The sequence below is a fragment of the Dermacentor albipictus genome, chromosome 2, assembly GCF_038994185.2.
Source record: "Dermacentor albipictus isolate Rhodes 1998 colony chromosome 2, USDA_Dalb.pri_finalv2, whole genome shotgun sequence".
Taxonomy (NCBI): domain Eukaryota; kingdom Metazoa; phylum Arthropoda; class Arachnida; order Ixodida; family Ixodidae; genus Dermacentor; species Dermacentor albipictus.
In genome coordinates, this window is record NC_091822.1 from 126,784,274 (window position 1) to 126,807,236 (window position 22,963).

Here is a 22,963-nt window from a genome sequence, read left to right on the forward strand (position 1 = left end):
TAGGGAAATAATATCGGGCAAAATAAACAAGATGTGAAGAACCTACTATCGTTTATTCAGCCTATCTATCTAGTCTGTGCAATGCAATGAGACAAGCAGCGTCAGCTGTCATGAGATGCAGCAGGAACTCTTGCCTTCTTGCTCGTTCTTTGTAGTCAAAGCAATATAACTCTGCTCAAACTTTTTCGCCATCCAGTCAGGCACAGGTGCATTCCAGTCTTCGGGAGGCTCAGACCTCAGCTGCCAGACGTCGTTGTCTCGACTGGCTTTTAGACGGTCATGCTTCCTCTTCTCTTCACTCTTCACCACAGCATTCTGTTTGCCAGCAGGAAATGAACAAAAGTTGAGATGGCACCAGAGACAGAAAAACAAAAGTTAAGAACATTACCAATGGTTAACTTCATAACTCATCAGAGACTGAAACATGATTCTCTCACCATATATTTCTAATCCCTACTGGCTCTAATAGGTTTATCATTTTTCTAAGGCTACCTCAAGGTGCATTGTGCGTCATGCAAGGAAGGTCTGATAAAGATGTGTGGTTAAAGTTTAGAATTTTCAAACTGGTTTGTCATTCATGAACTGTTTATCGCAATTTTATAGACTTGTCACTAAATACCAGCTACAGAAGCAATACTATAGGCATGTTAATAAACTAATTTCTGCTTCTGAATTTGATGCAACCTGAACGTGCGTAACGTCAGTACTTCAAGGCAACATACACTGCATTCTGCACGGCTAGTAGACTTACGAGGGCACCGATGTCCTTCTTTTTTCTCCAAAGCATGCAGTTGTCCAAGTCTTTCCGCCATTGACTGCAGTCTAGTGTGGTGCCGTCGATGAAGTACTGATGGAACCGTCCTCTAATACCTTGGGGAGAAAAAAAAACACACAGGCGTTCAATGCACCTACGTTCACAAGAATCGTCTGGAAGTGAGCGTGCGAAAATAAACATACTTTTGCAATCTGAAAGCTCCTCACTGTACCACTCGCACGGCCTGACCTGCGAAGCAAAGAAAGATGTGTCCACTGAGCACGCTATCAATTGGTGGAATACAAAGTAGGTGCAGTGTAGTCAAACGTCCGCTTGGGCGCTCGTTAAGCCCAGACCACCTGTACGCTCGCCGACATATGCAAGGTCACGCCTACGCATACGCATGCGAAGACGGTGTGGGAAAGCTTGTGCACATTGTCTGATCATTGCGCCATTGCATCTACGCAGCTACATTGTGGTACAGACCAGCTCATTCTTGCCAGATTGCATCTGCTGCACCGGAAGTACCTTTTTCTTGCAGGGACCAATTCTTTGCTGAGGCTTCCAAAACGTCCATTATGTGTTTTCTTACTTTTATCTGCAGCTTGTTTTCATTACGTCTGGTTGTTCTGCACCACCATCGCTTCACAAAATTTACAAATATAGAAGCAGTAATCACAATGTCCATCGACAAAGGACACTTAACTTCATGCATAAAGGCTCGGAAGTCTTCTTGGCTTGCATAAGGCCATAAGGATCACAACAATTGTCAGATGAAGAGTGCCTTTTGGAGGGAAGTAGCAGCAACTGTTTTGCCCGGTGTGCCAGGTAAGCTTGCAGAAATTCTTCCTTGTTGTTTGTGAAGCTTTGGTAATATGCAGCTACCCTTTTGAACATACAGTGTCACTGCCGTGCAAAAGCAGTGAAAGTCACTGTGCAACAAGGTGCAACAAAGGTGGGAGTTGACCAAAGACCAGTAGGCCGGCTGACTTTGGGAGGCCCACAGCAAAGCTACAAACGAGGCAGGGCAAGGCTACATGGGTCGGGCCTCTTTTGAAGCCAGAGAAGTGGAGATCAATATTGCTTTCTAGAAAGACTCAGGAACGTGGATGAAAATATATGGGTAGCTAAAGTGCACAAGTATCTGCAGCTGAAAAGTGTGGACGCACAATGTCGGAAGAGGTCAAGGAAGTAGGCAACCAAGTTCAGGGTAACCGAAAGAGTAAACGGACAACCAGGAGTCATCAAACAGAAAGTGAGAGAAACAATGATAGTAAATTGTATGCAAATAACGGAAACAAAGAAGACCATGGAGATTTACAAGAATGAGAAGAAAGAAATTAGAAGGGAGAATCTGTACGTTAACACAAAGGGAAATGCTTTGCTATTTCAGGCTCGAGCTGGTTGCCAAGGACAAAATCTTACAGGAACAAATATTTGTAACAAAATGAGGCACGTGTCTGTTGCAGCAAAAATGGAGACCGCTCAACACATTTTAATGCAATGCAAGGTATTCACCGAGTGAGACCCGTAGGTAACCTACACCTTCCAGAAGAACTTGGATATAAAGTGGATGGAAGCGTCAACCAGTCAGTAGTCCAGGTAAGCAACAGACATTTAGAGTATTGATGGAAAAGAAAGTAGGGAAGAGATTGATATGACCAAATCCATTAAAGGCACAGATAACGGTACAAGGTACATATATTGAAGTTCTGAGGAAAAGAAGAAAGGCTAAGGAGGTGTAGACAAAAATGTTACAATGAAAAGCATGTATAGCATACCTGGTTAATTCAAGCAGGTTAGGTGACTATTTGTCACCGCACCGTTTCAAAGGAGACACTAATAAATCATCATCAAATCATCATCGCATGTTGCTACAATGAACTAACATCTCAGAAGAGCAGGATGGGAGCTGAGCAGGATAGCAATTGCACTTGGCCCTACTTCGAGCTCCCGATGTTCCTCCGAGACTCTATGGAAATGAAACTGTAAGTTTAATGACATTTTAACTGTCGCACAAAGGAAAATGCGTGCATCACCTCGCTATGCCCAACAATGTTTTTGAACAGTCGTCGCTGTGAGATTCACAATGTCATCAAAATTAAGAGAATGATAATCAACATTGCACTGTTTGGAGTCGCGAAACTCGAAGACAATTACTTTTTAGTTTGTGCTTTACAAGCACGGGGAGTTGTGCATTTCACTGGTGCTTAAGGAATGCAAAACAATCCATTTGGCCCTCTATTTCTAACGTGAATTAATCCCAATGGTGCTCGTCACAAACAGCCTACTTGCTTTAGCAAGTACCCATACTTAGTGCAGTGATGTCAAAGCTACAAAATTGTAGGCTATCTACAGGTATTTCTTTTTTACAATGCACAAGTCTGCGCAGACTTTTGAAAATCTGACGAATTTCATGCATCCAGAGAGAATCTCATTCCACTTCTTCCTCCAGCCAAATTAGTGTCTCGTACACCCCTAATCACTGTTTTAAAATGTTCAAAGTAGTTGGATTTTTCTAAAAAAGAAGTTATGCGTCAATGCTAAAGACCTTGTGCGAGTGTGCAGAACAGGCTTTATTTACCAACTGACAGTCAATTCCAGGGTTCCCAGCACAAGCTTCTACAAGTCTGATCAATTCCATGTTATTTTGTAAAACAAACTATTATGGTATCAATTAAGCACCATGGATGTGACCTGTGGCTGTCATTAGATTTTGTTCGAAGCATTTTAGGCAAGTATTTGTTTTGTAGCTAAAGCATACATATAGCACCATAAGATGGTGCTCTAGCATTGGTTTTGGATAAAAAAAAGCAAAAAAAAATACTTCTGTGCAAGGTGTCGGAAGGAAATGTTTCTCATTCTGGTTTTAGTTTCGTTCTACTGAAAAATGTACCGCTCTGGTTCTGCTCCGGAACAAAAATGTTATCTGTAATGGTTTATAACAGTTTCTGTTTGGATGCAAAAATTTTTTAAGCAAAGTAACGATAAAAACATAGTATTAATTTTTATCAACAAGTGAATAATGAGTTCTGAACTCAACCTCATTGCCTTGAGTCAAGGTATGGAGCATGATCTCAGAAGCAGCACGTCATGGAGTACGCTTGTTGAAATGCGAGACCACTGTTCCAATAAAACCAACTATCAAACGAATGATATACGAATGAACGATAAAACAAAAGATAAAACTTCTGTACCAAAGCGCTATATACCCTTAGAAAACAAAATAAGCTTCTCTGCACGCAAACCCTGGGTTTTGCTGCGACACCGATCTGCTAGCGCAATGAGTAACAGGCTTAGATCACTGGAGTGCTCAACCAGCTGCCACTTACATTATCCCTGCCTCAGATACACACTAATGCTGACATTGCCCGATGCCAGTTGTTTTGGATTGCCGACTTTCCCCTTGAACCGAAAACTGATAAATATTTCGGTTTCACTCAAAAACAAAATTATAATGTTTTTGTTACATTCTCATTCCAGTCAGAAATATCGTTTTTTTTTCTTTTTCATTTTGTTTTATTCTGTTCTAACAGACTGGTTCTGTGTGTCATTTTCATATGCACATTTTTACTGCACACGACATATTTCTGACAGTCCACATACTTTGCTTGTCAAAACACTGCCTTAGGCACAAGTGTAAATACTGATCATTTAAGGGATTACAGATGGTATCAGTTGTACTGCTACAGTAAAGGAAGTGTCTTTTGTTCACTGAAACGCAGAAGTACAGAACGACAGCATGAACTAGTATAGAAGAAAACAATGACACTAAAGTCTTATGTGTCTCGTTTTGTGCTACTATACCGAGATCCATAATATTTACTGACCTTTTTAAGTAACCATTTCAGACAAGAGCTGTGCCAAAGAACTTTATTTTCACATTGCTAAAGCTGTCTACTAAGAACATATGTACAGGATAAAGTATCAACAACAAGTACACATCTTTTCTTTCAAACGAGTCAGCGCATCAGGCAGCATTCAAGTGCCGATCCTGTCGGCTCTTCATCCAGCTCCTGGCTTGCGTTGCGCTGTTGCCGGATCAGCAACAGCGCAACGGGAGCATAACTTCTTGAGGGCACGCATCAATTCTGCAATGTGGCCTTGAATATGCACGAGCCGGTGTCGGTGGTGACAGAGGTGCCACTGCCATCGGTGATAATGCCGACACCTCGTTCATAGCTGTCATCAGTGACGTCAACGTCATGACTGTCCTTGGACACAACACGAGAGCATGAGGCCACGCCTGCAAGCAGAAAAACAAAACACAATAATGAAAAATTTCAGGTGCAGGAGCTGGGGCATGTATTCAGTAACCTGGAAGTTTACCAGTCAAAAGGTAACCACGAACTGTTCGCAGTGTCGCTAGTCCCTTACTTAAATTTAGTTAGTGTAGTGCAACAAACGGGCATGAGCAACAAGTTAATGCAAATTATCAGAGAATTTTCCAACTAATTTTTTTTTTCTACCATACTGAGCTCTGTCATTGTGCCTTCATGGTGCTGTTGACACATTGGTAAGGAAAGGAAACAGATAATGAACATGCATTGTTCACGCTATCTGTTCCTTTTGCCCGTCCATGTATTTTCTGCACCATGAATGCGGAGTGGAATGGTCAGTCAGCCCTTTAAAATAGCACGTTTGTTGAATATACTTGTTGTCCACACATATTTGTCTTTCATCTTGTCCCATTCCATTGAAATCGAATCTGCACACTCATGCTCAGCAGCATAATGCCATAGCCACTGAAGAAGGTGCATAATCAACCTGCAACTGAAGTCACTGCATTGCACTTTAGTTTGCATTCATGTGGGCCTGTTGGTGCATGGTAGATATCAACTGTCATTGTTTAGCCCTTTGCAGTCATATGTCAGGCCCCTTCTGACACATGAAAATATCCGTTTCAGTCAGATGTTGAGAAGTGCCCAACATGCACGTGTGCTTGCGTTTGCCAGTTATTTGGGTTGGCAGAGCAAGCTTTGGAGAATTATTTTTTGTAAACTAATAAGTGCACTTCGCAACGTATCCAGATGCGGGAAGCACATTTTTTCCCCCTTCCTCCATGCTTGAAGGGATTTTAGCGCAATTTGTAGCATGAGGCACTGGCAGGATGGAGATGTTTTCTGGGCATGTGTTTCATGGACGTAATTAACACACATTCAGTGAACCAGATGATTTGAGTGCTGTGGATGAATATAGTTTGCCTCCGTATGGTAAAAAAATGCCCTCCAATGAGAGCTACACTGAGGACCCTACAGACCAGTCGTGGAAATCCTAGCCCCCACCCTACAGAATGCTTAGAGCGCTACCCCACAGTACTCAAGTCCTGTTGGGAGCCTCAGAAATAAATAAATTGTCTGAAATAAATGCCTTAACATGTGTTTGTTTACCTGAGTGCTTTTTCTGCGTGGAGTCTGAATGCATGAAATACGCTCCTGAATGGAATCACCACAAATTGGATAAATGAGCATGATCGCAAAGTGTTAAGACTGCATAGCTGTTTTATTACTACTATCTTGTAATTATGTATGCCTCGTTTCGCTGTAATGCTACCAATGAAAACTGTTTTTCTAAATGTGGAGTACAGCATCCTGACAGAGCAGAGTGGGTTATGAAATATGCCTTAGCGGAGGGCTATGAATTGATCTCACCACCTGGGCTTCTTCGCACCTAAATCCAAATAAATGAGTGTTTTGAAATTTCCCCTCCTCAGAAACGCAGCCACTGCAGTCAGTAATTGAACCCACAACCCAGTGTTCAGGGACAGATTGCCGTAGCCACTGCGGCACACCAGCTCACACGAGAGCAGCAGCTCAACGTAAACATTGTTTTTAATCTAGCACACAACATTGCATACTTTCTTGTTCTGCTGTCCTGTAGGTAGTCCTGCGTCCATTATTTCAGTTTTAAGGAGCTGTACTTAAGCATACTGTTATCAATTAGGACGCATTATCTAGCGGCGGCACCAGGATACTCCCTTTTTGGCAAGGGTACAGAAGCGGGCTGTGGGATGCATCAAACTAAAATGCTCATTGGTGCTTGCATGTGCCATAATCTTCTTGACAGCATAGTAACGGAAATAGAAAAATACCAGTATTCCTCTCATAATGTATACCTGTAGTTAACTTGCAATACTGTTCTTATCTTTTCTTCATTGCAATGAATTGTATATTACTTATCCCTCACCTATCATATCTTTTTGTTACTGTTCTATTTTCTGAATGTTTATTGTGTTTCTGCAGCCTATTCATCTTTAACATTCAGGATGCTTGTTACTGACACGTTTATTTAATTTTTTTGTTATGTCCATTGGTGTTATTGCTTTTGGTATATTTCCGTGTGTTCAATTCACACTTAATTATATTAGAGGTGCACGAATATCAACTTTTCCAAATATAAGTTGAAAAGATACAGAAAATATTTAACATTGAATCAAATAAGGAACAGTCAAATGCAGATGCATATATTTACAGCAGGAATGTTTATTTCGGTATAGTTAGTTACCATGCCTGTAATGACTAGTGCAAGAGAGACAGTTAACTATCAGAGACAAAGGATAATCTTTAAACACAAGATCACTAATTGTCATTAAAAATAAAGTGAGCAAATAACCACTCAACAGCTTTACAGCCAGTTTGCAAACAAGCTTTCCAAGAATGAAAGGCTGTATGACTAGCTTTCTAAAAATGCTAAATAAATGGTTGTCAAATAAAAACGAAAAGAAAAAATGAAAACGAAAGAGAAAGCCGAAGTTGTGGGGAATGAAAAAGGCTGCTGAAGGATTTGTGCCTTATAGACACATGAAAAAGGGCCCTTTAAAAACATTGGCTGTAGTGTAAAAGGTAAAACTGCTACGTGACTGAACTGCCAAAAGCACTAAATGCCAGAAAAGGTTCTGAATAGCACAAAAGCATGAGAAGAATATGGGAATGGTAGAAAAACGGGAAAGACTATTTGCTTTAAGATCACAGGTTGTCATAGAGGCTTCTTCCGCAAAACTGAAAGCACAACATGCACTGCTTTGAAAACTTTTGTCTTTGTTTCACTTCTGATAATTTGCTATTCTTTGTTTACCATACGGAGAACAGTAACCAGACTAACAGTCAGATGTTGAAAAATATTGGGTTAGCTTTGAATACTCCATTTTCAAATACAAATATTCAGTGTAATAGTCTATTCGTATTTGAATATTTGCACACCCCTAATTTATATGTGCTTTCAATGTTTATTTTGCTTTTATATTTTGGTAATTCTAAGCCCTCCTTACTTCATGCACAATAACTTAATGCCCCATGAGTGGTGCTTGTAGGTATCTTCAAATCATTATCATTGTATTGTTTCTACTTGCAATTGAATGCTGTCGCAAAATGCAAAATGTTTTCACTTTAGATGGTGAAAAATACCACAGTTCAAATCCATTACTGCTCAAAATCGAAGCTCAAGTCCCTCTCAAAGGAGACAGACTGTGCACCTCACCAACGTAGATAAATCAGAGGGCAACGCAAAATGTTACCACTGAAACTTTGTTTCTTGCATAGGTGACACAAAAGCGATAAATAAACGGCACCAAACTGCTAAAGCACTATTTTCATTTGCACTGCTTAACTCTGCTTTCTTCGGTTCTTTTTTTCTAAAGATATGATCTGCCGAGTATATTACAAATAACAGTACTATATCATTAGGACACTTAAAGTAAAACTGGATTTAAGAGCTAATACATCAGGTTCTATTCTGTTCAGGCAACGCAGAAGTCTGGGCACATAAATATTATTCCATTGCCCCCTTCCCTTTAAAGAGGGATAAATAAAGTTTTTCATCATCATCAAATATTATAAGTGGCACTGACTCAGTCAGGCAAAGAAAACAGCCGCAAACTTGGTCGAGCTGGCGGGTATGTTTAAAACATTAGAAAGCAAGTAACCCTCCATTTTCTGGAAATACTACGTTGTGCATTGTGACAGTTGCAATGATGAAAAGTGAGAAATCTGAAGTGCTTCACACAGCAGCCGGGCTTGGTCGATCTGAATGTGGGCCGGCACTTTCTGGTACCAGCCCGCAGGAAAACGGGCAAGCAAGGTCCTCCCCAGGGCCCTTCAAAGCTGTCCCTAAGGTTATCCTGTCCATTTTTAAAGCGAAGCTTCCTTTGACGACCCTGCCAGACTTTCCCGATTGTGGCTGACGTCTTGCCGAACATATTTGTGATGTATGCAAATGTTACATAAGGCACACATGCAGCGGGCGCATACAAGCCTTTCAAGCTGTCCATGTATTTGCAGCTCTGTTCTGCGTAACAAAATAACTTGCTTCGTAAAACCTGCACATATAATGCCAGCACACAGGCACCTCTAAAGCACACCGGTCTGTTAATGGAGTGGTGAATTTATTTAACAGATCCTTTGGTTTTAGCCACTCAGTATGCATCAGTGAGTTTTTGGTCAATCCTCCAGAATGGGCATGTCCTTCTATGTACGATTACTACATAAAACGTGAAAATGTAACGTCTGCTTAAAGGTCTCCATCACTAAAACACTTTGATCTGTTAGTAGAATGATCAATTATATTTCATAATTTCTCTGATTTACTTTACTTTCTCTAACTTAGCCATTCGGCCTGTGCCACTGGGGTTGTCACCAATCTTGGCCTATCCTCCAGAATGGGTATGTCTCACCGTGGCACAACATGTACATGTTCCCTAAATGTTGCTTGATGTGTCATACTTTTCTGTGCACATACCTGCCATTGCTGAAATGTGCACATTGCAGTGAGCTGTAAATAATTTGATTAACCGCTTGACTTAAGCTTTCATTCGCATAGATTCCAATGTGTGCATTGAATCTGTGCATTTCTTTTTCACTTCTGTTGTATGATTTGAGTCTGATAAAAAGATTTACTGCCCTCAAGTTCTGCAAGTGGAACTGACAATATCAAAAGAAAGATCACAGAAGCCTGCAGTCGTGTTTGCCGCCATATAAGGAATACTGAGCAGCTTTAGTAGCCATGCTGTTTACTGCGCCGCGCCAGCACTCATTCTTGCTGCATTTTCCGATTAGATGTACACTGCACTGTGGTGGTATAATATTCTGCACTGCTTCCCAGCAAGAAAGCCATGAATGACTGGACTCATAGCCATGCTATGGAGCTTTGCTATATGGAGAAGCACTCACCATCATTTCATTGCGTATAAGTCTGGACGCTTGTGCAGACGCTTCAAAGCAACTTCTTTTGAAACATCTGGCTGGTGCCACTGGCAGGGAATTTCACCCACTTCACTGCAAAAGTAGGCTGTGAAAAGGTTCCTAGCACGTGCAGCTTCGCCGTCAAAGTTCCTTGAATGCGTTGCTTCAAGGGGGAAAAATTGTGGCACTCTGTCATCCCCCGGCGCAGCTTCGATGCCTTGACGCCAGGGTCCCGCTACAACATTACCAAACCCGTCCTCTTGGTCTGTGTATCTGTCAGATTGTGGGTTGAGGATGGTTAGGAAGTTGTGCAAAACACAGGCCGCCTTGACGACCAAGTCCACCTCTGTGGGGAGCAAATTTATCGTCCGCAGAAGGATCCGCCACCTCGCTGCTGTGAGGCCGAATGCGTTTTCAGCACACCGCCTGTCAAAATAAAACAAAACATATTCTAAAATCTAAACACTTCATTTAAGAGAAGCAGTTCAGAAAAACATGTTCCCTTATTCAGCATTTGTGAGAAGACACGTTTAGTTATTTATGCTAGCAGGATGAACACACAGTAAGAACACCCGTGTCACAAGGTACCACACATCTTTACATATCTTGCTGTGTATTCATTCTTCCCGCAATACATGTTTTCTTCAAGGATAACTGAAACATCTTTCAAACACAGTTCAAATACATTACTGATATGTAGACAATGCTGCTGTGAACATACGAGCCAACTTAAAGCTTTTTGATGTAGCGCACTCAATACAAGGACACGAAACAGGAATAATACACACACAGCACCATTAACACTGTGTGTGTCTGTCCTGTTTGTCCTCTGCATCTTTGTACGAAATGTGCTACAACAAAGCCTTCAAGATGACATAACCAATTCAAATCTCCATACTGATGTGAGGCAAATATTATTATGCTGCACGCAGCAAGAATTTCAGCTTGCTGTCTCCTGTCGCGTATGAGGCCGCTTGATTTTAATCCACCATACACACTGTCAGTGATGACATTGCAGAGGCTCAATGGCTGTTATGTGGTGGTAGCCCACAGACATCATCAAGTGGGCAATCATGTGTAACCATCTCAAGCAGAAGTTCATGGGCCTCCTAGAGATGTAAGCCTTCTAGAGATGTGAAAAAACTAGAAATCTCCCTCTGTTGCCATAAGTGGATTGCGGAAAGAAGAAAAATGAAATAGTTTTCAAAGGAAGTAATTTACTGCTTGATATTCAGAATCGAGAGGTGTTATATGTTATAAGATAGCCTTCATTCATCACAGAACCGATCAGTGGTTTTTGGTAATTGAAGTTTACAAACGAAAGCTTTGATGCTTAGTGAGGTTATGACAATGAACAGTGTGAAACTGAACAGTGATCAAGCTGAAGACAATGAAAGATGGATCATAGACAACACATTTTATAAGTCACAACACATTTTATAAGTCACTGTTGCAGTATCTCTGTGAAGCAGACCTGCATGTTTATATTTAGTTCAATAATGACGTTATGCAGCATGGCAACTCAAGTGGGAGAGAAAAAAAAAAGAAACGATACGGTATCATGCCCTTCTACAATGTAGCACTTGTTAGCTTGGCAGTTCAGGAAGCTGTTATGTCAGTCTGTACGATATGTAGTGGCACGGCCACTGAATTAAAGACAAAAAAAGTGCGGCCTGCCGCGTCATGTGGGCTGCAATGGGAGCGAACTAGACAGTCCTAGTTGCATTCTCGGCTGGGTCAAATGATGCTAGCTGTTGAGGATGAAATGCGCTGGCTTCCACGGCCAATTTCATTCCATGCCGATCCCAGACAACAGTCCCCGACTGGTGGCGCTGCAGCGGATGACAGAGTTTTTGATAAACGCGACAGGCTGCACCATTTTAATTTTTTCATCCAGTGGCCGTCGTAATGGCGACCAAGTTCAGGTGACATAACATACTGTTGTGCACATTACGTTTGTTGCTACTAACATTCCAGATAAGTCGAGGGCTCGCCTTTCTTACCCTACTTCGTCTTTTTACTAAAGCCAAGAGACACAATAACAAGGAAAGTATCGGAAACATTAAAAGAGTTTTTCCTTTATACTTTGTTTCACTCTCTGCCGATTTTATACTTCACTACAGTCAACCTACTAAGTTCCCATACCTTTTTTTTTTTTGCCAACTACATATTGCAAAAAGTACACAAGTGATTCCTCATCACAACACCAGGTAGCCTATTTCTAGATGGAATGTTTGGCACTCACAGAAAAGAATGGGAAGTGACGCCTCAGACTGTGTTGTAAAGAGCTGCAAGTTCAGCACAGTTTTCTGCTGGGAAAGATGGGACCAGCTTGTGAACGAACAGGATGCCAGCGAAAATGACGCAAACACAAAGAAAGAAGTGAACGGGAGAAGTGCTGCACTTGCAATAGTGAACATTTTTAACCCTTTCAGCATCACTGACGCAGCGGTACGTTTCCGCGTTTCTGTCTCGCCACATTCCTTCTGACATTCCTTTATTCAGATAGGAATGCGAGGACCACACCAAGAGAGCATTTGCCGTTATCCATGTAATTTCTTCTACTTCTGCTCAACCAGAAATGAACCATATTCGTTTTATAGCATGAAACAAACAAAGAGAGAGAAAGAGAGAGAGAAAAGAAAAGGAAGAAAACTACATTGAAAGTGCGTTCCCTCCGAAAAAAAAAAAATTCTGGGGTTTTACATGCCAGAACCACGATCTGATTATGATGCACGTAGTAGCGGGGGACTCCAGATTAACTTCTATCACCTGATGTTTTTTAATGTGCACTCAAGGCAAAATACACGAGCATTTTTGCACTTCACCCCCATCGAAATGTACCCGTCGTGGCCAGGATTCGATCCCACGACCTCGTCGAGCAAGGGAGGCTGCGAAGGGGAAGGAATGACACTGAAAGGGTTAGGTGTCCAACACTCGCCCCGTCCATTTCTTCCCTTGTGCACGCATCGTTTTCGCTGATTTTTTTGTTAATTTCCAAACAGCTGCAAATACTATTACACTGCATGCAGTATAATATTTGGCTCACATTAGTGTGGAGATTTGGGTTGGTTATGTTCAGTACATATATAGCGATGCCCCATTTAAAATATATCCATTATAATGATGAGTCAACTTAAGAGTATCAACTTTTGCAATCGGGCTATGAGAAAAATCTAAGGAAATATATATGTAACGACATGCTTTCAGCTGCATGTCGGATACAATCAAAATTTTGCCTTCTAGATGGTGTTTTCCATACAGACTGAATGTCAAATTTATGTTGCCAAGTGTCAAATGAACGACGCCAAGACAGGGCAAAAACTGCGCATGTGCAAGTTTATGGCTGCCGCCATTACAGCGCAGCACATGCCAAGCATGCTGATTGTGAAAGCCACAGAGAGCATCGCCGTGCTGGCGTGTCAGAAATGTTTCATTTTTTACAGCCTACTTTCTACGTCTATTTTTAGTGCAAGAATCAAATGTGGGTCTGGAGCTATAAAGGTATGTTCACGACAGCGTTTTCTTTTTGTGTGGCAGTCCACATACAGTGACACTCAGTTATAACCAGATAGTTGCTTTTCCTTTATATTGGTATAAATGGACAGCACTGTAGCAGTTCTGCATACACAAAATGATTTCATCACAATGTGCAACCAGCACTGCATCACAATCGGCACTGGAGCACTGTGTGCTCTGTAGTGTGTCAATGTTTTTTCCCCTTCTTTCTTTACGCACTGAACATTGTTGAAATGACTTATCTGCCATACGCTATGTATGAAATGCTTGAACGCTCAAAGCAATTTAGTATCGTAGATGGACGGACGGCACTTATCTAAAGCGATGGCAGTGTACTATGGTATACAATGGCATTCCATAGTTGACCGAGAATAATAACTGCATTTTTCGGCGGTTATAACATCGTTACATGAAGGAAAGTCTGACTGCAAGACAAGATACATGTTCATTTGTTTTCTACTTTCTTTCTGCATACGATTATAAAATCCAGGAATACAACTGTTTCATTGCGTTCTTTTTGCATACGTACAGTAGATCATTGATACATTCCCGTTACGTACGTTTTCCCGGCACCAATGTTCACAATTCAGAACACAATAAATGACCCAATAGAGCTACGTTCATTTTTGACAGGTTCATACATTCTCGGAAAACACAATTTTTCGGCACCAACAGTCAGTACGTCGCTAAACATAATTGTATGATACGTTTTCCGGCCACTAGATCCCATGTAATAGAATATGCATGAGGCACGCGCGATCGAGAACAGTGCATAGCTGCCCGCCACGGCAGCTTCACCGCGATACTCGCCCACCCGTCTCATTGAAAACGCCGATGTTTCTCAGTTTCTCATTTCGGTACCAGCAAATCTTCTCCGAGGTTGTCATCGCCACTCATCGGCCAATCAACAATCACTGCCAATCCTACTGCGATAAGCATCTTCGTCTGTTTCACAGCGCATAGTGCCGTACGAAGCGTAGCGCACGCTTTTAATAAACGATAGCCAAAACTCATTACTGCTGCCTGCTGCAGACTGCGATCACATAGGTTTTATGGCCGCTACATCCCTTGTGAACAAAAAAAGGAGCGAGATGCGCGCAATTGGGAACAGTGTGTATAGTCACCTGTCTCGCGTGAAAACAATGGCATGTACAGTTTCTTATTCCGGTAACAGCAAATCTCCGCCCGGGTCGTCGCACACCGCATTCACAGCTATCACTGCCAAACCTATTGTCATGAGCATCATCATCTATCTGTTTTACAGCACGTTGTGCCTAGTGCCATTGGTAGCATACTGCACACTTTTAGTAGGCAATAATCCGAACACGCCGCCATGCCCTGCCTGCAGGTGGTGCAATGTGACATCACGTTTTGCTTCAGCAGCATCCGACGTCGCCCACCAGCTCGATTTTGTTACGGTTTCTTGTCGCCCTCTTAAAATACCATGCAATAGGAAAACAACAAGACGCGTCTCGGACCACCGGAGCACTACAAGCTCGACATGCATCGGCCTCTCGTGCCACAACAATCAGCACAACACTTCGCATTACATAGATGTCAACAATAGTTGATTCCGAAATTGTTTTTTAAAGTTCATTCGGATCGAAAGTTTTCCCTGTTAGTATGTTCTTTCTCGCAATTTTTTCCATAACGTATGAACGAGGTTCTACTGTATATGTGATTGTAGATATATATGCACATTTGTGCATGTGTGTGTGTGTATATATCTATACATATATATACTGTATTTACTCGCATAATAATCGCACTTTCTTGTAAAAAAAAATTCACGAAAATTTAGGGGTGCGATCATTACACTGAATAAATTTTCTGCGAAAAGAAAAAAAAACCTTTTTTATCCCGCATTTGCTGCGGGATGGCAACAGGTCAACAAACAGCCGGCTGCCGCTGTAACAATGTCGGACACCAAAACAAAAATGGCGGCCAGCGGAGCAAGCTGAACGTGCCGAACGCGATTTTTTTCTTCTAGTAAGTACATTACGCGCATTGAAATAGTTTCTTCTGTATCGGTAATGAAGAATATCGTTAATATCGGCAAGTGTGTGGCAATAACATAGCCATGTCCACTTTGAAGGGACAGAAACAGATAGGCACGCTTAGCTGGCGGGCATGCTGCAAGAACTGCGGCATTTGTCTTCACTACTATCCTAATACAGCACGTTTCGCTAAGGGTGGGCGAATGTCTTAGCAGTGTTACAAGCGTCGGCGTATGAATAGGGTACACTCTTAAAACGGTTGCACCCTTTGGGGTGTATATTTGTCCCACAACAATAATCGTCATCTGCCTAGCTTTCGTTTCCTTTCTTGAAAACTCGGCGCTCACTACTTTCCTGTCGAGAATGCTGCGTCACACTGATAACGCGCATGCCGTTCGTGACTGGGAAGTATCGGGCTCGCAGCGTTAAAGAAAGGAAACGTGGGCAAGACAGATGACGATTATTGTTGTGGGACAAGATAAGCCCTAAAGGGTGTAAATTTTTCTAAGAGAGTACACTTCTAACGTATCGGTGTAAACATGGCTACTATCGTTGCTGCTCGCAATTTGTTGCATACCCACAAGTACAGACGAGAGGAATCGAAAGGTGCCTTTGTTGTTGTTGCTGACTACAACCATTATAAAGCCTACAAATAATAAAGCCAAGGCAAGTTTGGTTGTAGCTTTTTTTTTCCATGGAAGTGCGGAAAGTGATGAAAGGAATGATATGGGGCATCTGCGTAAGAATCTGTTTGGTGCATGCAGACCGCTTGGCATGTCTTGAAGAGTCGTTCGCATAGCATTCAACAGATGGTAAGCACGATCATAATCAGCTAGACTTGTCACAGGACATATCACTGCGGCAAGTTCGGGGTACAATCATTGTGCAAGTAAACACGGTATATGTATATGTGTATTATATATATATATATATATATATATATATATATATATATATATATATATATATATATATATATGTGTGTGTGTGTGTGTGTGTGTGTGGTATTCATTTGTGTATATTTACTTATGTGTGCACATATGTGTACAGCACTGAAGTGTTACCTGCTTTATTGTGACAGAGCGCAATTTAGGATTCTACTGCTGTTGTCGCTCTGGAAGGCTTCGGAACCCTTGTCAAGCCGATTCCCCAGCTTTTAGCTCTGGCTATGAAAAGGAAAAATAAACCAAATCGAATTCAATTATGCCCTGCTTTGCCTAAAATTATGGTGTAAACCCCTGTGATCGATGTCTTAGCGTACCTAATAATCAGAATGTCACCTTACCTTACTCGGCTCACCCTGTAGTTAAAGACATTTTGCTCATCCTTAAGGTATCTTGTTGGAAACGGACGCATGAAGTCTTTCCTCAACTGAAACACTCTGTCCCCTACGAAGACGTGGGGCACAGCTGTAGCAGTCCCAGGGAGCAGGCCAAGTGAGGATATGCCAAGGTTTCCATTGATGAGGGCCTTGCCAAAACTTGAGTTCCTAAACATGTCCCCATCACTCGGACGGCCTTCGGCGCCCACATCGATAAGGACATATTTGCAGCTGCTGTCCACGACAGCCAAGAGGACAATTGAGTATTTTCCCTGAAATAAAGCATCAAACCAAGTGTGGACATGTGCATGCAAACAGCAAATTCAAGACCGCTGCTAGGCCATCTGAGTGCTCCGTTTAGCAAGTAACGCCTCGTATTACTGTGCCATATACAGGCTATCACGTAATAAAGTTTACTGAAATTGGCAGCAGAATGCAGTCAACAGCGAAAGTATGAAAGGATACTTGGGAGCTTAATGAGTTGTAGGGACCGCAAAGCAAGGTTACCTCATTTTATAGCCGCTATGTTATTTTTTTGTTCAGCACTACAAAGCACCCCATCTGCCACCTGACCATCTACTGCATGTACTTTGTACAACATCTTCTGGTGTATAAGACTTTTCCCCAAAAAATTTTCATCAGTGCATGTTATATATGCCTAAAACCATCCACATTGGTGCACCCAATATGTTTATCTTCCTTCACAAGTACAAGAAACCCTGTGTGGCAGCACTCTGAAAGAAATCGGATCTTGTTTTAACAGGAAGAAACCATGGCAACAGATGTCAGCTCCTAGGGCTGACCATGTGGACAGTGCAGCTCGCACCAGCTGCGGTAAAACCACCATTGTGGCCTCCGTGACTGGAAATCGTGTGTACTAGTTTGCTGTTGTAGTTCCAACTTCCTCTATAAAGAAAGGCATTGGCACACTAAAGAAAAGGGAACCACAACTTTTATAGTTACGTTGGGGTGCCCAAATCTTTGCTTTTTGTACATGTTACTGCAGGTGTGATGCAATTGTCATTTGTCCCGAGCAGCCGTGCTGCAGAGGCAATGCCAGCGATATGTTCCAAGATGCTTATAATGTCACGTACAAGTTATTTAGAAATCGACAACGGTAACGCAGTGATACTGCCGGCTGAAGTGGCTGAAGTTTTTGGCAGTGTGTCAGAGGATGAGGCCTTCGATGGCTTTAAGTGAAGTGCAATAAATGTTGGTTTCCTGGTCTTAAAGCATTGGTTTAAGTTACGTTCTGCTAGAATTCGCAGCACATAAAATTTCTGTTTACGAAAGTTTAATGCCCTGAAATCGGTGAGTACAGCATTTAGAAATGAGTTTCAAGCATGCATAATCATGTTTAATCATGCTGACCGAGTTCAAATAAGTGTGTCATAAGCACAGGCGCAAACAGGATGGAAGTTCGCAGGAAGATGGAGGCTTGACATGATGAGAAGCAGTCGAACAAGGAATGTTGCAGGCTCCAGTGGCACTTTTTGTTTGACTGCTGCAAGCTGCATCTAAAAGTATACCAATTCTTTTTCCTCGAAAGGCACGAAATGTGTATGTTATGCAAAAGCGTCTTTCCGACTCATACACCAAAAGATATGGTACCTACAAATCTTCATTTTCTAGGCATAATTGCAACTACCAAAACAGAGCCCTTTACATAAAGCAAATCAAATAAAAGTGTGTGAGCTCACCTTGTAGTTGACGTAGTCACTTCCAGACATCGGAGGGCATGTGATTGCCACGTGTCTTCCATCGACAGCCCCGAGGCAGTAGGGGAATTGCCACCGTGTAGAAAATCCATCGGCAATCTTCTTCCAGTCATCTTTGGTTGGTGTCTAGAACAGTACGAATATCACCTATTACTCACAACTTCAAAAGAATTATTTCCGCACAATGTCAAAGTTGTTGGAAAGAGTGCATGGAGTCATGTCAAATAAGCTAGATTGTATGCCCACATTTTCATAAGTCTCAGGTCACCTCCAAGTGTCAATAACAACAGTTCCCTGTCACTAAAGTTGTTATTTAACACCACAATATCATTAAAAGGCATGCCATAGTGGGGAGCTCCAAATCAATTTTGAGTGTCTGGGTTTCTCTGATGTGCATCCAATAAGCGGTACACGAGTGTTTTAGAATTTCAGCCCCGTCAAAATGAGGCCACTGCAGCAGGGATTTGATCACACGCCATCGTGCTTAGCCTCGCAACGCCACTGCCACTATGCCACCATGAAAGGCTTTCCCGTCACTCAACTATATTGTCACACTGTAACTCCTCCTGCTCTATGAAAGCAAGATGGTTGGCTGCTAGATCTTGCAACCTTCGCTGTTGTATTGTTGACACCTCAACCTTTACGGCTGTTTTTCATTATGGTGTGTGCCACCTCACCCTAGCCCACCTGCCCCTCCCACTGCTTGTTTACTGAAATGAAAAAGAGATTTAGTTGCCTTTTAATGGTGATGGCTACCTATTCTCATGTTAACGGCATTTAAAAAGATGACAAATGTCACAAGTTCAAAAAATCATGATGAGAGAGCTAGCAAGTGTGGTTCTGAAAGAGTACGAACAGTATGAGAAAAGTGATAAATATTTGCAGTGCAGAATATGATTCTTGAAGGACTGATCAGGAACATGAAGCTGAGATGCAATCCAAGACAGGTAGGACCATAGATAATTTAAAAAATACTAAATTATGGGGTTTTACATGCCAAAACCACCTTCCGATTATGAGGCACGCTGTAGTGGAGGACTCCGGAAATTTGGACCACCTGGGGTTCTTTAACGTGCACCTAAATCTAAGCACACGGGTGTTTTCGCATTTTGCCCCCATCGAAATGCGGCCGCCATGGCCGGGATTCGATCCCGCAACCTCGTGCTCAGCAGCCCAACACCATAGATAATATGCAAACAGAAGCATAATAGGGAAAAGTGGGCTGCATCACACAAGATACGAACAGATGAAGATGACACACATAAGAAATGTGCACGTAGATGGAAATCATGAAAGCTGACTGTGTATTTATCACACTACCTGCTGCTACATAGTGTCACAGAGCATTTTCCCAGTTTGCTTTGTCTAAAATGACATGTAAAACAAATCAACGCAGAACTTTAGTATGCCTCTGTCCTCAATTGTTCAAGCGGGTTCAATGTGTTCTGCTTTGCCCTTTTGTTTTTGGCCAAAGTTTGACGTGTGAGAAAGGTCGTTGCAGACCAACTCTGTCAAGTTCTTGCTCTAGCTTCGGTCTATGCATAGCATGTCCAGAGCACTTTAGAAGCAGATGGCAAATGCCCTCATTGTCATAACCACAGGACCAAGCTGGGTATAACACACATTTTATGTACTACAGGAAATGCTTTGACTAAGCAGTGCACCAAGGCACAGTTGATGAATTAGTGTTTGGTACTCCTTGAAAGCTGACAATTCTTTAATGAATTGGTAAACACTTTGCAATCACTGCGAGCGAACGTCACAGCCTAGCAGTCATAAGAGAAATATCATGGTTTACTCACCCTCATGAAACGATCCTTGAGGCGTGCCCATATAGCTTGACATGTGACATGTATGCATTGCCTGGCAGTTTCAAGACCTACACGATATGCCCGTGCTATGTGGCATATGTCGTGCCCTGTTGCCAGGTAACTGCAACATCAAATAACAAAAATCAGCTGTGACACCTAGTTTCGGGCACCTGTTTTCGTAAGTACTTCAACCAGATAAGCTTACGAATTATGTGAATTGTGCATCAATGAATTTGCTAGAATAGTCTCGCTCTACACAAAAAAGTAGTGCGGCAAGCGCTTACCAAAGGAGAAATTCAAGACCAACGCATTTAAAGCGCATCACATTCACATACCACAAATTCATCCTAGGTAGGTACAACCTACGTTTATTTATTTTTATTTTTTATGCAGTGGTGAAATTTATGTGCTAAACATTTGAGGAAAGGAAGTTTGCCCTCATGCACTGATCCAAACAAAGTGCATTTTCATACTTTTCTGAGCAGGGACATGTTATATAACAGAAGTAAAATAACACAAAACTGCTGTTCCATGAATAGACACTGTAGGCCTACTTAATTCTCACTCTTTCGAGCTTTTACACACAAAAAAAAACTGTGAAATGATGCAGCAGTTTTACAAGTGCAACCAGCATACCCTAACCTGAGAGACTGGTCTCTGGCCCAGCAACTTGCACGTCCCGACTGACCATTATTACAGAAACACTTCACGCCTGCAGTCTACGCAGTTTCACTGAAATGTACTGTAAAGATAATAAAAAATCTGCTTCTGCCATTAGAACTATATCAGTATGTGCATGGTGCCCCCCGGTAAACATTTTCACTAACACGGTAGAATGTAGCTCTGCGAACCTCAAAGTTATCGCCAGTCTCTCTCCGGGCTCCAGGGGCTCACTGTTGAGTTGTAGCCGGGTCAGGTCGGCAGCTACAAAGCTTAAGAGCTTATCAAAAAGCTGCGGCGTCATTCTGAAGTACTTGTAAAAGAATCCATGATCTCCTTGCCGCTTCCGAAGCATCTGCAATGGCCATGAACAATTTCAACAATTAGTGATACAAACTTATGAGGAAGCTTTAGCTTGGGCCCAGGCGTCTTAAATAGCGCAATTGTGACGCGAGAAAAGAAAATGTGAAATCCAGTGCTTTGGCCGAGCATGCAGCTTCAGGGGGCCACACCATCGACTGGGGGAAGGCGCGTGTCCTTGCCAGAGAATATCGACGCCTTTATCTTGAGTCGCTCGTTATTCAGACTACACCGCACACGATGGCAATGTCGGTGGCAATCATACATGTCAATCGACGCGTTCGTCGGGCCAATAATAAAATCAGCCGACAACAGCCACGCACTTGAACGCTGCAAGATGAGTTTTGTGAATTCGGGCACAGATTTACATGAACAAATGGCGGCAGGAATTGAAGGGTACCAGAGAAAGAGCGCACGCAAATCGTCTTTGCAGCGGCATACGCATGTCCTTAAGCAATTACACGCTCGGCCAAGAACAGGTTCTGAACAGTGACACCATGCAACAGCCACAACTGTAAAATGAACAGCGTACTTACAGCTGTGCGGTAAAATCCATGCCTTCGTGCCGCAGACACAGTTCGCATCCACAAACGTCGCCGCTGTCGTCGCTCTCGCCTCCTCTTCAGTAAAAGGACGAGCAGTAGCATCTTCAGCAATAGCAAAAGCCTCACTTGATGTGAGACTGCAGGCATGACGTCGAGGGGAAGCAGCAAAAAAGCCTTGCGAGATAGACCAGCCAGACAGCGGCCAATGCTGACCGATGAACACACGCGAAATCGGAGCGAGCCGTACGCGCGCCAACGCAGAGTACGCGACGCGCTTGATGGTGTGCCAATGCTGCTGCAATATTTTCAGTGAGGCTTATTTACATGTCACGTGAGCAAGTGCCTATTTCCATTTAGCGCTGATTAAATAAGTCAGAAAATAAAACAAGAACGTTTATAAATATTTGAGCATATTGAAACACTATCAATAACTCAGTACAAATCGATCTCTACCAAAGCGTAAAAGCGAGCGCGCACAGGCGTGCGTCTCTTGTGGAAGCAAGCCGCCATTCACCGCGAGGTCCGGTAGGCGCAAGGCGTGTGGACACGAGCTTGCGCGCGTCGGCAAGTGTACGTGTGGTCTCGGCTTTACCGTTGCCGACTCTGACGTTGGCGAATCAAGAACGAAACGAATCAAACGCACCCATGTCACAATGACGATTGCTCGAATCGGTGGGCTACTGCACGTTCGACTTTATCAAGCTGTTGCTCAGTCACATTTCGTACCTTATGTGCGCTGGAAATGGTCAAAACATATGGACTTCGATTCGGGTCGAAATGATCAATGATGATCAATGAAAAACGTCGGCAACGAGTGCTGCAAGGGAACATGTGCCTCGAGAGCGGTCAACGAGGTAGCGTAGTGAGACACTGAGAGTTGTGGTCTTGCGCAAGCATTACCACTCTGGATAAAAATACTGCATCTTGTAGTTTTAAACGCAGTCCAGTGCGACATCTTACTCACCATCCAGGCATTACGGGGGACGCCTTCAACATTTTCCGGCGCTACATTTGCAGTTTCGGAATGCAAGGAGCTTGTGCGAGCCGCCATGTTAAAGTACCGCAGCGCCGAGTGGTTTCGCAGAAAAAGAAAAAAACTACT

At 42.6% G+C, this 22,963-nt stretch overlaps 1 protein-coding gene across 2 annotated transcripts; it reads right to left on the reverse strand.

Annotated features, from left to right (window-relative positions):
- Positions 1-32: 32 nt before the first annotated feature.
- Positions 33-22,819, reverse strand: LOC135895941 (uncharacterized). Of its 2 annotated transcripts, none has more exons than XM_065424225.2 (7): positions 21,853-22,810; positions 21,148-21,311; positions 20,288-20,417; positions 18,468-18,611; positions 958-1,003; positions 752-870; positions 33-315 (listed from the first exon to the last, which is right to left on the reverse strand). In XM_065424225.2, the coding sequence occupies exons 1-7, from the start codon at positions 22,006-22,008 to the stop codon at positions 109-111; spliced, it is 966 nt and encodes a 321-aa protein (XP_065280297.1). In that variant the 5' UTR covers positions 22,009-22,810; the 3' UTR covers positions 33-108. The 2 variants fall into 2 exon arrangements, with proteins under 2 accessions (XP_065280297.1, XP_065280296.1); XM_065424224.1 differs by lacking the exons at positions 33-315; positions 752-870; positions 958-1,003 and adding exons at positions 4,614-5,000; positions 9,919-10,356; positions 16,732-17,039 and having other exon boundaries at positions 21,853-22,819.
- Positions 22,820-22,963: the final 144 nt, after the last annotated feature.

Bases quoted from the DNA above. Each gene is read 5' to 3' on its own strand.
- LOC135895941 (XM_065424224.1), bottom strand. From the start codon at position 22,008: ATGCCTGCAGTCTCACATCAAGTGAGGCTTTTGCTATTGCTGAAGATG. The intron at 20,418-21,147 runs GTTCGCAGAGCT...TTGATGTTGCAG, and splicing joins AGACTGGCGATAACTTTGAG to TTACCTGGCAACAGGGCACG. The intron at 10,357-16,731 runs GTAAGGTGACAT...TTATTTTGACAG, and splicing joins TACAGGGTGAGCCGAGTAAG to GCGGTGTGCTGAAAACGCAT.